This window comes from Gymnodraco acuticeps, unplaced genomic scaffold (genome assembly GCF_902827175.1).
Source record: "Gymnodraco acuticeps unplaced genomic scaffold, fGymAcu1.1, whole genome shotgun sequence".
Lineage (NCBI taxonomy): Eukaryota > Metazoa > Chordata > Actinopteri > Perciformes > Bathydraconidae > Gymnodraco > Gymnodraco acuticeps.
In genome coordinates this window covers 599,056-616,070 of record NW_022990924.1, presented here as the reverse complement: position 1 = coordinate 616,070, position 17,015 = coordinate 599,056, and the positions used below count along the sequence as shown (strand labels likewise).

At 44.6% G+C, this 17,015-nt stretch overlaps 1 protein-coding gene across 2 annotated transcripts in view; it reads left to right on the top strand.

The window, feature by feature from the left end:
- Positions 1-4,689: 4,689 nt before the first annotated feature.
- The window catches only part of iyd (iodotyrosine deiodinase), a 38,367-nt gene continuing 26,041 nt past the window's right edge, over positions 4,690-17,015 (top strand). Inside the window, exons 1-2 of one of the 2 annotated variants that reach the window (XM_034234050.1) lie at positions 4,690-5,128; positions 6,745-6,883. In XM_034234050.1, the coding sequence (XP_034089941.1) occupies positions 6,817-6,883 (67 nt within the window). In that variant the 5' untranslated portion in view covers positions 4,690-5,128; positions 6,745-6,816. Of the gene's footprint in view, positions 5,129-6,744; positions 6,884-15,052; positions 15,085-17,015 lie in introns of those variants that run through there. The other variant, XM_034234051.1, reaches the window with a different exon arrangement.

The window sequence follows — 17,015 nt, the reverse complement described above, 5'->3', positions numbered from 1 at the left end:
ACAGGATGTCATTTGTACATAAAAACACCTTTACCTGTTCACTCACTAGGCGTTCAAGAACCTTGGCCAGAACTGACAATTTAGAGATGGGCCTATAATTATATAATAAAGTGGCCTCCCCTCCTTTTAGTAAAGGCAGGACATACACTGACTTCCATATTTTTGGAATTGTATTTGTGCTGAGGGAGAGGTTAAAAAGAGTAGTGAGAGGTGGAAAAATAAAATCTGCAGCTATCTTTAAAAAGAAAGGTTCTACGTTTACATCAACAGTAAAAGGAGTAAAACTGAAAGGGTTTTACAAACCACATTGTTCAAAGTCACTGACTGTGGTGTTCACAGAAGCAGAGTTAGTGACAGAATCAAACTGAGAGCCACAGGACACAAAATGCTCATTAAAACAATTTAACATGGTGGCCCTGTCCGATATAGTGCCAGATGCTGTGGTAAGGCACGGAGGTAGCTCATTACGGATTGCACCGGTGGATATCGATTTTATGGCTTTCCAACATGTTCTCGGATTATTCAGGTTTTTTGTGGTAACTGACAGATAATACTTATACTTAGCACTTTTTATTTGTGACGTGAAGCTATTTCTTAGCTGCCAAAAACGTAGCCATTCTACCTCTGAGCCTGATTTCCTAGCCTTTGCGCAGGCCTTGTTTCTCTCATGAAGGAGACTAGATAATTCAGCAGAAAACCAAGGATTGTCTCGTCCCTTCACTCTAAATCAGTGTTTCTCAAACTTTTTCATACCAAGGACCACTTAACTAATAAAAAAACACTCGCGGACCACCTAACTCCACAAATATCCCAAAACACATAGTTTTTTACAAATCGCCTGAAAATTGTACAAACAAGTGGCAACATGTTTGATGAAGGTGCTTATCTGGGCTATATCATGCAATCAAAAGTGAAACTTAAACTCGTTCCATTGCGGAGATATTCCCGCGAGAGTGCGAAAAACTTAAATACATGTTTTTATTTCAAATGTGAAATTGTATCAATATACTCACGGACCACTAGGGGGCGCTCACGGACCACCAGTGGTCCGCGGACCACACTTTGAGAAGCACTACTCTAAATGTACGCAGGGGTCAGAGCCGGCCCGACCCATTAAGTGACATAAGCGGCCGCTTAGGGCCCCGCAGCCACTAAGGGGCCCCCTAGCAAAAAATATATATATATATATATATATATATATCAGTACACCGTCGCCGTGATAAGTGTTTAATTAATTGTGTTAATATGCCTAGATTGCCTACACTCAAAGTCATGTATTATATTATTGAGTCAATAATATAATACATTAACCGTGCTTTACCTGAACCTCATCATGACACAAGAGAGGACGGCAGGATTGTAATTTCCCGTGTTCAGTGAATGCAACAGAGGCAAGACACCAGACGAACCAGAGAGTTGAATGGAAATAAACATCCGTCTTATTGGCTGACAGGTACATATCCTGTGAGCTGTGACAATGTTTAAAATAAACTGTAAGTCGGACTCAGAGTTTTTGAAGATGGACATAAGAAAAAAACGTCTTAAAAAAGACGACAATTCTCAAGTGGTGGCTCACACAACAACCCCAGAGCCACCACTTGAGCCAGGTAAACAAGGTATGTAAATGTCAGTAAACTTCCAAGTTATGCGAACATGTAAGCAAAGCATAAATTACACCTAAGTTGACGTTACTTTGAATCGCGGGGGTAAGCTAAACCGTTAGCAAGTAGCTATAGCTAGCCAGATATGTTAAATAAACACTTTGTCATACAATCTAAATGTAATGTTTTTTGGCATTACCTGGTGATTTCAAAGAAAGCTCTCTGGGAAATGTTGACTTACTGTTCGACATGAAGCTAGAAGCTACCTTACACAGTACACAGTTGATCCGGAGTCCTGTCAGTTAAAGTGTTTCATAGTTAGCTTAGCTAAGCATCAACCGAGCACTGAAATATATGGATGTTATGTGACAGTATTTCTGAGAAAAAGTCAGCTGAAATGGTGACATAGTTGCCATTGCTTTACATGTCAACAGCATGTTTGAACGTATTTGCAGCAGTAAATGTGGCTGTTTGGCCACTGACGTTGCCATAACAACACCTGAATTTAAATGTGCAACCTCTTTTTGTGACACATTTTTGCAAGAAATTATAATTCTTCTGAATGATATTCCTATTGACAGCTAGTTTCTATGTGAACATTATGAGATGGACAGCCAGAGAGAATAAATAAAAAACAGTTATGAAATACTATATGACAAAACAAGAATACAGTTTAAGTGATTTGTAAAATATCCATCAAGACAAATCTGTTTACAGTTCTGTTTCATATGGGTGTTGAGAGATGTATCCATAGATCTCTTAATGCTGCTCTCAAAGTGCACCAGATTGATGCTTTTAACTTCAATATTTTAAAAAAAAATCTTCCCGGGGGAACATGCCCCCGGACCCCCCTAGAGGAGGTTAGGTCCAGAGATGGAGTCGTTACTAAATATAATATATTACATATTACTTTGAGTAATATATTACACTACTTCGTTACTCTCTACATAAAGTAACTCGTTACTTTACTCGTTACTTTACTCGCAGGGCCGGCCCGGCCCGCCCCTCCCTACAGGCAGATCACTGAGATCAATGAGATACAAAGGTTTTTAAATCCTCTGATACTGTAGTTAACCAGTCCCAATTAAAATCACCAAGTAGCACTATTTCCTTGTAGTCAAGTTGAGATAAAAAAATTGCCAACGAAGACAAGGAGTCCTTGACAGCTGAGGGGGGTCTGTAACAGCCCACCACCATGACCTGTTGACCCTTTGCTACTTCGATATTTAAGGCTAAAAATTCTAGTTGTTTACCTTTATATATACAATCTATGTTGTTTACTGATAGATTTGGAAACCATCTTGGTTATACAAAACTTATTTTTCACATAAATGGCAAAGCCTCCACCTTTATAGGTCGGTCGGTACAATATACACTGTAACCATTTAAGGATATGTCAGAGGCCAATATAGATTTATTTAGCCACGTTTCTGATAAGACAATGATAAAACAGCATCAGTCGAGCTCGCCCAAATGCGGACAAAATCTAGTTTAGGTAAAAGACTGCGCACATTTAGGTGAATGAATCCCAGCCCAGACCTAGAATTAAAATCAGCAGGAGTAGCGATCTAACTACTACTAATACTGTGCGGTCCAATTATTAGATGGTGCAGATACAAAAATGGCAGATTGGAGAAAACAGCTGATAATCCCGTAGGAAGGTGAACATAATAGAGCCAGCTTCACTGGTTAGATCAAAGGTATGGGGGTGCAGTGTATTGTGTATCTTTACAACTCACAGCAGCATGGGAATATCAGATAAATAATGCATGTAGTAGGAAGTTATTTATGCATACTAAAATGGCAACAGGATTTGAAAGCTTGAAAGTATGCTGTTACAGAAAATGGATGCCGAAACTTTGCAGAAGAGTCAATATGAGACCAATTTCAGTAGGCATTCATGGGGAAACTGAAACAATTCATGATGAAGGTAAGGCTGGACAGAGGAAAACAAATGGACTAAGGAGTACAAAACAACCATGGATTTCACTTTGGGTCGTGTTTGTTAGAGTTGTTTGTAGTGAAAAGTTGTAATCTCTTAAATGGTTGGACAGAATGCTGATTTACACAGCTGATTAAAGAGAACTTTTATGCTATTATTTTGACTAATTAAATATTTGTTTTCATTCAAACTCCTCAAAAAGTGGGATACTTTAGTATTTTTGGGGTGTTGTGGGCCTTTAAAACTCTCTGCTACAACAGCATCACTGCGCTTTGAAGCCAATTATTCCCAAAGGTTTGTACCATGCCACCACGTCTTTAACTGGCTCAAATATGTTGAGTTTCCTTTTTTATAATTTGTAATTTGCATTTATGAATTCTACAGTTAAACTGTGGAATACATCAATCAGATGTCAGATTTAAACTTTAAAATAAAATTAGGCTTTTTCCATCTTCAGCAAAAATAAAAGATAGTCTAATGGCTGAGAATTTATAGTAAAATATGTGAGCGTATTTAAGAAAGAAATATAGATTACTATAAAACTTTGTAACATTTATCTTTCTTCTCACATAAATAGTTTTAGAAAGTAATTCCAATAATGCATTACATAAGAAACAACATCCTAAAATCCCAACAAGTGATGTGACAGCTACTTTTTTAGCAAACAAAAGCCACCTGTTGTTTTACGACTAATGAAGGTCTGGCCATGTGTGAAACATGCAAATTAATAACCTGACACACACACTCCTAAACACACCACCATATTATTTGGCTTTCAGTTTTAAATAAAACATGTATAATGCATTGGGATTCAACAGTAGCAAATAACATACAGGTGGTTCTATGAGTGAAGCTGACAGGTCATTTTCTGTCCTAGCGTTTAAAAAGCAAAAGACAACATTGGCTAAATGCAATAGCTTGGGTCATAGGTGTCCTGTTAACTGGCATTGTAGAAACGTTTGAGGTATGTACAAGCCAAGCCGAACTGTCAAAATAAAAACCTGAAACACCAGAACACAAAGTTGTAGCCCGAAGACAAATTTAGCAACTTCTGCAAGGACACCCTGAGCCCGTTTCCATGAATTCACCTGTCACGTCAACTGAAGGAGCATTTCGACGTAGTAGACAAAATGTCAGCAACAGGTGCCTACCAGCGCAAGGAGCTTAATATATCTTTAAAACAACAAACAACAAATGTCAATATATGTGTAGTTGAGAAAACAGGTCGTGTTTAATCGTTAATAAACGTAAAACAACCGGTTGGGTGAGTTAATCCCACTCCCGTGACCCGGTGCTTCTGTCTCTCCGCGTTCATAACACCGACACGAAAACTAACCGAAGCCCCTCGGTTGAGCAACACGTTTAATATCAGCTCGTCCTTTTAAAAAAGTTATTTGAAGTTAACTTTTCGGTCTGTATGAACTCACCTTGGGACTCGGGAGGAGATGCGTCGCTGCCATCCTGGTCCGCCATTTCTCCTGACGTCAGCTGACAGGGATCAGGAACCCGAGGGACCTGCTGACAGGCCGGGACCCTCCCACGGACAGGTGGGGGACGACACAGCAGGATAAAACCTCATCGACAGGTAAAACAAACTCATAATATTATGTTTTAATCACAAACTTGCTGTACGGTAAACTTTTACTGTTACTTTGTCTCAGTCATGCACACACATATTAACTTAATTCAGGTCCTTAAATGCACCTTGTAAGCCAATATTCACCTGTTATCGTGCAGTATCTTAGTTGTCTTGCTTAACTCTTGCCTAGAAGAAATTGGTTATTTTACGTGTGAGTAATTTCATTTTTCTGCTTGTAAACACACTTAAGAGGGGACAAGGTGTACAAGTGAAAGTATAAGGTCTAAGACCGGTCTGTTAGATGCTGACATCTACTGGCAATGGTGGTGTATCAGTATGTCATTTCAAATGTGGCTTTTGACCTATAGTTTGGTATCAATGCAAGTTTGGCAAAGAGTCATACTTAGTCAGCTTTTCGTTTGTGTGGTGGCGGTGGCGAAGTCGATAAGGACTTGGCTTGGCAACTGGAAGGTCACCAGTTCAAGTCCCGGCAAGACCAAGTGCTACCGAGGTGTCCCTGAGCAAGGCACCGTTCCCTACACTGCTCCCCGGGCGCCGTTCAAAATGGCAGCACACTGCTCCTAACACTAGGATGGGTCAAATGCAGAGAAACAATTTCCCCACAGGGATTAATAAAGTATATCAAATCATCTCTCTTAAAATAAGCACATTTCTATGCATATGGTCCTGTCCCTTGAGCAACAAAGCAAACATGTGAGAGAAGGAGTTGTCAATCAAACACTATCTAATCAGGCAGTATAAAGGACACCTGTGTGGCCTGGCTATGGGTGTGTACATGATTTAATTAACACGTTATCTCGTCTTAATTCCTTCCTACTACTAAAGATAAAACTGCTCTATGTTACAGCTTTATCCTGACAAATAAAAAATGCACTGCTGTAGTGACCTATCTAAAGAAAAACAGTCTCTGTTAGGCCTATAGCTTTGCATTTTACTGATTGATTAAGTATTATTTAGCTTCACGAGTGAGAGGTTTTTAAACCCAAAAAGCAACACAACACAAGATTTAAATCAGCTAATTTTGAGATGCATGATTTTTACTGGATAATGATCACAGAATTGTTTTTTGTCAAAGCCAGTGGTTTTGAATTTGAAAACCATTCAATGTGTGACTTTTCTCCCATATGACCAGCAGAGGGAGCCCTCTTCTTACATTAATAATGTTTGACTCGTCAAAACTCCACTAAATCCCTTTAAAGGGATTCAATACGTTTCTCATTAGGTTTTATTGATACATCACTAAGATATTAAAATCACAAGATTCATCTTATTACAGAGCTATTAAAACTGAAGTATTGTTTTGTGCATGAACATGATTAGCTTTGATGTATCTTCGATGTAACACAACAGATTTCATCAGTTAACTAAAATATGATGTTTGCCAAAAATGTCAATGAAAAACATAATGCAAGAATACAAATGGCCGTTTCACCTCACAGTTACCCTTTTACAAAGAAGCATTTCAATTAGGGGAAATGAGACATGAGACAAAAATCACCAGTCCTCTGTTATTTTAACTAACCCGGAGATATTTGAGCAAGGATTTGCTGTTCCTGGCTGGATGTTTGCTAATCTCTGCTCATATCTCTGCTATTTGCCAGACTGTGCAGGCTTACCCCCCCTCTGGACCCCCAGTGAAATGGCTACGGATTGGTGGGAGGAAAACTGAAACCATGGCAACCAGCTGTTTGGCAATTCCTCTGATGGAGGAAGGGGAGGGAGAAGACATTGGCCTGGAAGGTAAAAACTCAGACACACGCACTGACTGACAGACAGAAAGACAAACACACGTCTGGGCATATCTGTGGGGGTCAGAGATAGATAGAATGAGAATCATATTTAACCCGAGCCCTTTATTTTCTGACTTATTTTTATATCCAAATGCCCTCAAGCTACCCCCTGCTACTCTTCTTTGATGATTAGTGTCTGTGTTTTTTTGTTTTTTTGGAGCCTGTGTGAGAATCAGACGTTGGTCGTGGGGTACAGGGTTCAGTCAGTAGGTGGTGGTTAAGCCTGGAGTGGCGTTCAGGGTCCCATGGGCACAATAAAAGCCTCCCCAAACTGTCTGTAATTGGTTCCCACAGGACAGGGATCTTGAGATTGAAAATCAATCCACACAATGAAAATAAAATAAACACACTGAGTCTCTGCATGGAATATGAGTACTTACTTGCTGATCTGAAGTGAGGAGAGACACAGGAAGAACTTGTCTTTGCGTGACCTAAATGTGCTTCCAGGATTGGAAGTGAATGGATGTTTCCACTTTGGGATGCTGAACCTCTGGTTGATTAATGCTCAGGGCTCTTCTTACCAGGGTGGCAGTGATGGTGCTGAGGAATAAGCAGATTGAAGAACTGATTGGTTTTGAGGACTTGCGGCCGCTTTGCTCTTCTCCGATTTATTTTGATTAATTTGCGTTGGTTATGCGTGCGCTTGCATAAAACCCACAGTTCCAGCCTGTGGACATCAGAGTGGAGATCAGATAAGTTTCTAGATTAAGCAGGCTGGTTTAACAAGCAGTATCTTCAATACAGTGACACACTGCATCTTTTTGTATCTAGAGGGATTTGGGATAATGCCCAGGAAACACTCTCTACACAACATTATATATCCATTCATTAAATAAGGGATAATCAAAGTTGAACTCTCGGGGAAAGAAATAAGACATAATGCTTCTTAATGATTCTGTATGAATGGTTTGAAAAGATTTGATTAACTGTCTCAGGTATCACAAGCATTACACCAAATAAAAAATTTCTGAATACTGATTGGTGGGTCACGACTTTTAGCAAGCCCTGCCCAATTAGAACTAAGGTGCTAAAATAACCACATTTTTCCCATCTTTATTCAAGTTGGACCACATCAGAAGGAAGCTTGTTGGGAATATATTTCTTTAGAGTCTAAAAAACGGTCTACTTTAAACGGCTTTAAATTAAAGGGGGGTTATAAGAAATAGTCAAAACCATTATTGTTATAATGTTATAAACCTTATTGGAAAAACCTGTTATGTAAAAGTGAGAATGCGACATATATTATTTTCTGTATGTAAAACAGACAGTACTACATCCTTTAATCATGATTTACCTGTCGTTGCAATATTTCCGACAGCAATTAAAGGCAGCATGGCACCTTAATATGAGGTGCTGAACAAGTGTAGGACATCTAAGAGATAATGAGGTAAATAATGCATAAGCTGCAAAAGATTCATTTAAAACCAGCTTGCAGAGACATGCTGCTGTGTTGATGATAGTAACACATCGGCACCGACAAAACATCTCATCAATAGAAAACAACAGATGTTGGTTTAGTGGTGAAATCACTTTAGCAATGCAAATAAAAAATTAGGTGCACATTTTCACGTCTCCCATTTTGTTTTTCTTGCATCTGATGCAAAATGAGAATGTGCTTGATTTTTTTGTATTCATTCAGTCTTGTAAATGTTACATGATAGTGAAATCACACATACTCTGGCAATTATGAATGGAGCACATTGCAATGAAGGTTTATCATCGACTAACCCACATACTCAGTGAGTAAACAGAGAAAAAAGCAGACAACTTTATATGGTTATGACCTTGAATGCACCACTGAGTAGTCTGCCTCTGTCTTATCCTCATTTTACCTTTTAAACAGCAGACAGACAGGACCATCTCTCCATAGCAACCCATCAATTATTTCATCGTCATTCATGTGGGACATGTTACAGTTTATTTTTCACATTTCAAATCAAATAAAACAAGTATTTCGCTCCCTTAACATTTGTGATTAAATAATTATTTATGTTTAGATCAAATAAGACCATGTCTGTGTTGCTTTGCTAGCATAGAAGCCTCTTTAATTATCTCTGTCTCTTCATAATTTACAAGAAACAGATGGCATAATTGAGAATGATCTGAACTCACCCCCTGCAGATAGACAGAACCCCCACCAGGACTCCCCCATGTTGCCCTGCCTTGAGTACACACACACACACACACACACACACACACACACACACACACACACACACACACACACACACACACACACACACACACACACACACACACACACACACACACACACACACACACACACACACACACACACACACACACACAGTTGTATCTAGGTATGAGACCCTTTTACAGCAGACCGATCTCATTCCTCAGGATATGCTCAAAAAAAGGGCCAATCACAAGAGAGGAACAAAAACTAAAATCAGGCAGTTCATAGACAAACAGGCCAGCAGACATATGACCCGTGTGTGACCCGAGTAAATAGTGCTATTAATTCTAAATCCCTGCCATTAATCCCTCCGGTGGTTATATTGGTGTTGTCTACACTGCTGTCTCAATAACATCAGTGTTTACTGACATCCAGGCATTTATTGTGTTGGGAAGACTTAGTGCGCTGCTGATCTGCAAAGCTTTACAGACTCAAGATAGGCTCTTCATGCGTCCCTGCTGAATATTGTCTACCAACTGTATTTAACTAGGGATATTTACTCAAATGTTGTACTTAAGTTCAATTTTTGAGGTGCTTGTTCTGTAGAATGATGATGCGTTGCAAGTTGCAAAGGTCAATGAGTGTGTTCAAATCTTACCTAAAATGTTTTATGGCGAGGAACTTAGAAAAATGCAGCTGATTTAGGAGCGGTTGCCATGGCGTTTATAATAATGGCTGGCCAGCTTCTACTGAGTAGAATAAAAAAAGGGCCAAACCACTGCGTTGAGAACTTCTGGTATGAAAATCGGTATTTAAAACTGTATATAAGGTAGGAAAAACTCGCTCAACCACAACAAAATATAGCAGTCAAATTCTGAATATGCAATGAATTTGGAATGTTATACTTTGAATTAAAGTAACGAGGGCAATTTCTTTGCGCAGAACAAATGCTTATACTAGACATTACGAGTTTACATATTTCTACATACAGTTGATCCTACTTCTGTTCCTTTACATAATCAGGATGTTAACCAACAATGTACTTCTTCCACTACACACTATTGTTACGGTGTGTGTAGGAAGCAGGACCCAAATGCAGATTAAGGGACAAAAATAGTTCCTTTATTTCAAGGCTATATATACGTACAGACAGAACACTCACCGAAGACCACGTCAATACACAAGACAACCTGACAAAGAGAGACAGAAAACCCAGGACTAATCACATAAACACGAGACAGGTGAGGAGGGAGGAGAAAACACAGAGGCACCAGGTGAACACAATCGGGTAATCAGGGAGGGAAACAGACAAAAAGCAACAGGCAGGAAACGGGGGTGAACACTTTACAAAATAACACAGCAAACCAAAGATAGAAAAAAAAAAGACAAAAACAACAACACAGACAGATCCTAACAGTACCCCCCCCCTCAAGGGACGGATCCCAGACGTCCCAAAAAAAAAAAAATCCAAAACCTCAAGCAGGGTGGATGGAGGGGGTCCGGAGGAGGGACGCATCACTAAGCCACCAGGGTGGGTGGAGGGGGTCAGGAGGACGGGACTGAACTGACCGCCCAGGGGCACGGCAGAGGACCAGGAAGGGGTCTCGGGCGAACGGCCCGGGGGCAAGGCAGAGGACCAGGAAGGGGTCTCGGGCGGACGGCCCGGGGGCAAGGCAGAGTCCAAAAAGGGGAATTCGGGCGGACGGCCCGGGGGCAAGGCAGAGGACCAGGAAGGGGTCTCGGGCGGACGACCCGGGGGCAAGACAGAGTCCAAGGTGGGGACCATGGAGGGGCGAAGGCAGCGGCAGGAAGAGTCAGGGGGCCGGGCCCGAGGGCGAAGGCAACGGCAGGAAGAGTCAGGGGACCGGGCCCGAGGGCGAGGACCGCGGCACTCAGGGGGCCGGGCTCGAGGGCGAAGACCGCGGCTCTCAGGGGGCCGGGCTCGAGGGTGAAGACCGCGGCTCTCAGGGGGCCAGGCTTGAGGGCGAAGACCGTGGCTCTCAGGGGGCCAGGCTCGAGGGCGAAGACCGGACAGCTCCGGAGGCCGGGCAGGAGCCGGTGTCGACCGGACAGGATCCGGAGCCGGTGGGACAGGTGTCGGCAAGATTCCCCACGGAAGAGGACCAGGAGTTGGCAGGACCCTCGGCAGGAGGGCAGTCGGCGGGACCCCCAACGGGACAGGACACAGGATTGGCAGGACCCCCGGCAGGAGCGCAGTCGGCGGGACCTCCAACAGGACAGGACACAGGATTGGCAGGACCCCTGGCAGAAGCGCAGTCGGCGGGACCCCCAACGGGACAGGACATAGGGTTGGCAGGACCCCCGGCAGGAGCGCAGTCGGTGGGACCTCCAACGGGACAGGACATAGGGTTGGCAGGACCCCCGGCAGGAGGGCAGTCGGCGGGACCCCCAACTGGACAGGACATGGGGTTGGCAGGACCCCCGGCAGAAGAGCAGTCTGCGGGACCTCCAACGGGACAAGGCATAGAGTTGGCAGGACCCCCCGGCAGAAGAGCAGTCTGCGGACCTCCAACGGCACAGGACATGGGGTTGGCAGGACCCCCCGGCAGAAGAGCAGTCTGCGGGACCTCCAACGGCACAGGACAAAGGGTTGGCAGGACCCCCGGCAGGAGAGTGGTCGTCGGGACCTCCAACGAGACAGGACATGGGGTTGGCAGGACCCCCGATAGAAGAGTAGTCGGGCGGGCCTCCAACGGCACAGGACACAGGGTTGGCAGGACCCCCGGCAGGAGAGTAGTCAGCGGGGCCTCCAACGGCACAGGACATAGGATTGGCAGGACCCCCGGCAGGAGAGTAGACGGCGGGACCTCCAACGAGACAGGACAAAGGGTTGGCAGGACCCCCGGCAGGAGAGTAGTCGGCGGGGCCTCCAACTGGACAGGACACAGGGGTGGCAGGACCCCCGGCAGGAGAGTAGTCGGCGGGGCCTCCAACGGCACAGGACACAAGGTTGGCAGGACCCCCGGCAGGAGAGTAGACGGCGGGACCTCCAACGGGACAGGACAAAGGGTTTGGCAGGACCCCCGGCAGGAGAGTAGTCGGCGGGGCCTCCAACGGCATAGGACATAGGATTGGCAGGACCCCCGGCAGGAGAGTAGACGGTGGGACCTCCAACGAGACAGGACAAGGAGCTGGCAGGACCCCCGGCAGGAGAGTAGACGGCGGGACCTCCAACGGGACAGACATACGATTGGTAGGACCCCCGGCAGAGGAGTAGTCGACGGGGCCTCCAACGGGACAGGACATGGAGTTGGCAGGACCCCCAGCGGAACCCCCAACGGACCAGGACATTGGGTAGGGACTTGAGACGTGACTCGAGAGGGGACTCGAGAGGAGACTCGAGAGGGGAACCAAGGGGGAACTCGAGAGGGGACTCGAGAGGGGACTAAAGGAGGGACTAGAGGAGGGACTAGAGGAGGGGACTGGAGAGGGAACTCGAGAAGTGACTAGAGGAGGGACTAGAGATGGGAGTAGAGATGGGACTAAAGAAGGGACTAGAGGAGGGACCAGAGAGGGGACTAGATAAATGACTAGAGGAGGGACTTGAGAAGGGACTAGAGATGGAACTCGAGAGGTGACTTGAGAGGGGACTTGAGAGGGGACTCGAGAAGAGACTCGAGAGGTGACTGGAGAGAGGGCTTGAGAGGTGACTTGAGAGGGGACTCGAGAGGGAACTAGAGGTGGGACTAGAGAGGGAACTAGAGAAGGGACTAGAGAAGGGACTAGAGAAGGGACTAGGGAAGGGACCAGAGGATGGACTAGAGAGGGGACTAGAGAGGTGACTAAAGGGGGAACTGGAGAAGGGACTAGGGAAGTGACTAGAGGAGGTACTTGAGAAAGGACTTGAGAAAGGAATTGAGTAGGGACTAGAGAAGGGACTAGGAAAGTGACCTGAGGAGGGACTAGGGAAGAGAAGAGACTAGAGAAGGGACTAGAGAAGAGACTAGAGAAGGGACTAGAGAAGAGACTAGAGGAGGGACTAGAGAGGTGACTAAAGAAGGGACTAGGGAAGTGACTAGAGGAGGGACTTGAGAAAGGACTTGAGAAAGGACTTGAGTAGGGACTAGAGAAGGGACTAGAGTTGGTACTTGAGAAGTGACTAGAGAAGTGACTAGAGATGGGACTGGAGAAGGGACTAGGAAAGTGACCTGAGGAGGGACTAGGGAAGGGACTAGAGAAGGGACTATGGCAGCTGGGGCCGGGACTGGGTCTGGAACCATGGCTGCTGGGGCCGGGACTGGGGCCGGGACCATGGCTGCTGGGGCCAGAACTGGGGCTGAAACCATGGCTGCTGGGGCCTGTACTAGGTCTGGAACCATGGCCGGAAACATGGCTGCTGGGGCCTGTACTGGGGCTGTAACCATGGCTGCTGGGGGCTGAACTGGTTATTGAACCCTGGCCCTTTGGGCTCGTGCTGCCAACCTGTCCTTGCGACTCCTTCCTTTAGGAGCCGTTTGGAGGCTCCGTGGACCTCCAAAGGCCAGACGAGTACCAGCGAATGGCTCCTGGACTGTAGCAAACACTGGGTGAGAAGCAGGGGCTGACGCCAGACGGACCACACCGATGCGTGTGGTATCAAAACGGGAGTTGGGAGGCCTGGGGCTGTCAGGCAGGGGATAACACACCGTGAGAAAATCCAAAATCCTGCTCGATAAGAATTTAACCAAGCCTGGCTTCTCCATAGTAATCCGGCGTGCCTCTGCCAGAACAGCCTATCGCTGCTGAACCCTGGACGCTCCCAACCATCGATACGAGCAGTCATCCAAAGCAAAGGAAAACTCCAATAGCTCCTGCTCAAAAGGATCTGCTGGGCCCATATTCAGGTCGGGTTGTAATGTTACGGTGTGTGTAGGAAACAGGACCCAAATGCAGATTAAGGGACAAAAATAGTTCCTTTATTTCAAGGCTATATATACATACAGACAGAACAGGACACTCACCGAAGACCACGTCAATACACAAGACAACCCGACAAAGAGAGACAGAAAACCCAGAACTTAAATACACCCAGGACTAATCAAACAAACACGAGACAGGTGAGGAGGGAGGAGAAAACACAGAGGCACCAGGTGAACACAATCGGGTAATCAGGGAGGGAAACAGACAAAAAGCAACAGGCAGGAAACGGGGGTGAACACTTTACAAAATAACACAGGAAACCAAAGATAGAAAAAGACAAGACAAAACAACAACACAGACAGATCCTAACAACTATACTGAATAAAATGTTCCACCCATCATATAGTATGAAGTATTTGAACTTCAAAGTGAACATGAACTTTGGACTCACTAAAACTGCCTCAGATGGCTGCACTAAAGCAATAACTGCTCGATCTGTCAACTTTGCTATGTGCATTGTAGTAGTAGTAGTAGTAGTAGTAGTAGTAGTAGTAGTAGTAGTAGTAGTAGTAGTAGTAGTAGTAGTAGTAGTAGTAAGTAGTAGTAGTAGTAGTAGTAGTAGTAGTAGTAGTAGTAGTAGGAGGAGACCTTTAAATGGTTCATGTTGCCAATGAAGTCTGTGTGATCTTGGACACACATAAATCATTTTATGCTTGAAGAGCAAGAGTTGTAACATAGTGTCTGGAGTGCTGGATGAGCTCAGTGTAGTGAAATTAAATAGATTTCCCACAAGAAGTAGTGCCGGTTTTGCCACACACACATATGCAAGCTGTGTAAGTAGAACACATGCATGTTATATAGTATTTATAGAGTAGGGAACAGAGGTTGTTCCCAGGGATTCGTTTGTACTTAAAATTGAATCAAATATTAAGTAAGTGTCAAAAACGTTAGAAATTACTCAATTTGGCGTAACTTGGTCTGGCCCAGTTCATAATGCACTTTGTTTCTAGTAATGTTCCTGTTGTAGCTAAGGAGGAGAGTCCTGTGTGCCATGTCCTCCTTACCCACAATGCAGCAGGTAGTGTGTAATGCAGTTCCGTGTCATGGGAGTGACAGAAGAATTCCCCCCCTCACTTCTCCTTCACTCTGTCTGGGTAAGTGGTGCTGTACGGCTGAGTAGACTGTCATGTGAATGAATGAGCCGACTATCACAGCGTGACTCGTCCGCCCAGCATTTGTCTGATGCGGCAGTGGGGTCCCACACTAGTAGAGACGAGATGGGATCAAGGGGGGTGCTGCTGCTGGTGTCAAACCAATCGCTCATGTCTCTCTTTTACGCCCCAGTCATTTACAGTGTCTGTCTTCCTTCTACTTTCAATCTGCTCCCCTCTCCCTCTCTCTCTGTGTCTCTGAAGTATTGGCATGATGGATCACTGCATCCACAAGGGAAAAGGGAAAAAATATAGTCAATTAGCCTAGAAGAAGGGGGGCGGAGAAGATCAAGAGAGAAGATGACAGAATGAGGGAGGGGGATGGGGAAGATATGACATTTACAGTAGGGTCTGCCTGGTGTATTTCTATGGCATTGCTTGACTATTAACTAATAACAGCCCATAACGTTTCTTCACCCTTGCCAGTGCAATTTCATACAGTCATGCAATTAGCTCTCTTCTGTCAAACAACTGTCTCTATTCGCATCAGTTTTGGTATTCTGAAGCAGCATGACCGACAGTGACTGAGCTGGTGTGAGATCTGCTGGTGTGCAGCCAGCTGACTGAACCGCTGTTGGGGGGTGCTCTAGTCCTTTACTCCTTATTCTCCTCGCATTCACCTTGCAGTCCCAATTATTCAAGGCAGCGTGCATGAACGCTCCTTGTCAGCCATCCCCAGCTGTGAAAAGTGGGTCATGGAATTTAAAGGCACACGGCGCATTGTTGCACTGCGCTCGCACCGCTTTGGCTTCTCTGGTCCTCCCGAGTCCTGACATGCAGTAAGTGTGTGAAATTCGCTTTTCCTGCAGTGAAATCCACACGGCTGTTTGGGAATGTGTGTCAGACATTCATTAGCACGTTCTCTGCGGCAATAAACGCTGTGGCGCGTTCACCAAGTGTGTCTCTCTCTGTCTGGCTCCTCTGTAAACTGGCCTATATTCTTCCACGTGACTTCCCTTTGGAAATTAAATTACATTAGATTTTAATTTGCAGTGAGGTTGACTTGTTCCTTCACAAACCGGTGATCATGCAACTCAAAGTTTCATTGTGATTATTCTTACAGTGGCCCTGTTAAATCTGAAATCCATGACCACTTTCTACCTAGCAACTATGTACAGTAGGAGTAGGCCAGTCCATATGGGGCTAGACATGCTGCAGAGAAAGGCTACTCATGCGCACATTGAGCAATAATGTCATACACTGATGAGCTCGGATCAGACAGGGCTGTCCTACTAAACCACGGCCACATCGGGTGGCACTGAGAAAGAACACATTGGCAGCCATGATGCTCTAATATGCCCCTTGTGCAGAAACAGATGCAGAGGACCACACACACAAGCACATCAGCTGGTCAAATTAGCTAGCTTAGCATAAAGACTGAAAAATGAGGGAACTAAATAGTGTCCTTCTTTACTGCTGCAAAGAAGGTTATATTTACAGTCTGGTTTGTTTGTTTGTTTAGGATAAGGGAAAACTACTGGGCTCATTTTTAAGAAACCTAATGAAAGGTGGTGGAGCAAGCAAGATCTGTTTCCCAAATTCCAAAAATGTCCCAAAATGGGATCAATAAAGAAGTTCTTGTGAAATGTTGGATTGAATCAGAATCGTGGGGTGGATGCATACATTGCTTTTCCTTTTCTTTTACATTGATACCACCTTTCCTTGGCAAAGAGCTGTGCCCTTCTAGTTACAGATTTTTGGATTTGTATGGATTATTGTTGTTTATTTAAGCAAGTATTTCGTCAGTTTTTGCATTTATTGAAAGTACAGAAAATCGACTGGAGATGGGGAGAGAGATGGGTCAACGTCCAGCAAAGGGTTTTGGGTTGTATTTTTAAATATGGCTGCTACGGTAAATACATGGGATGCCCGCT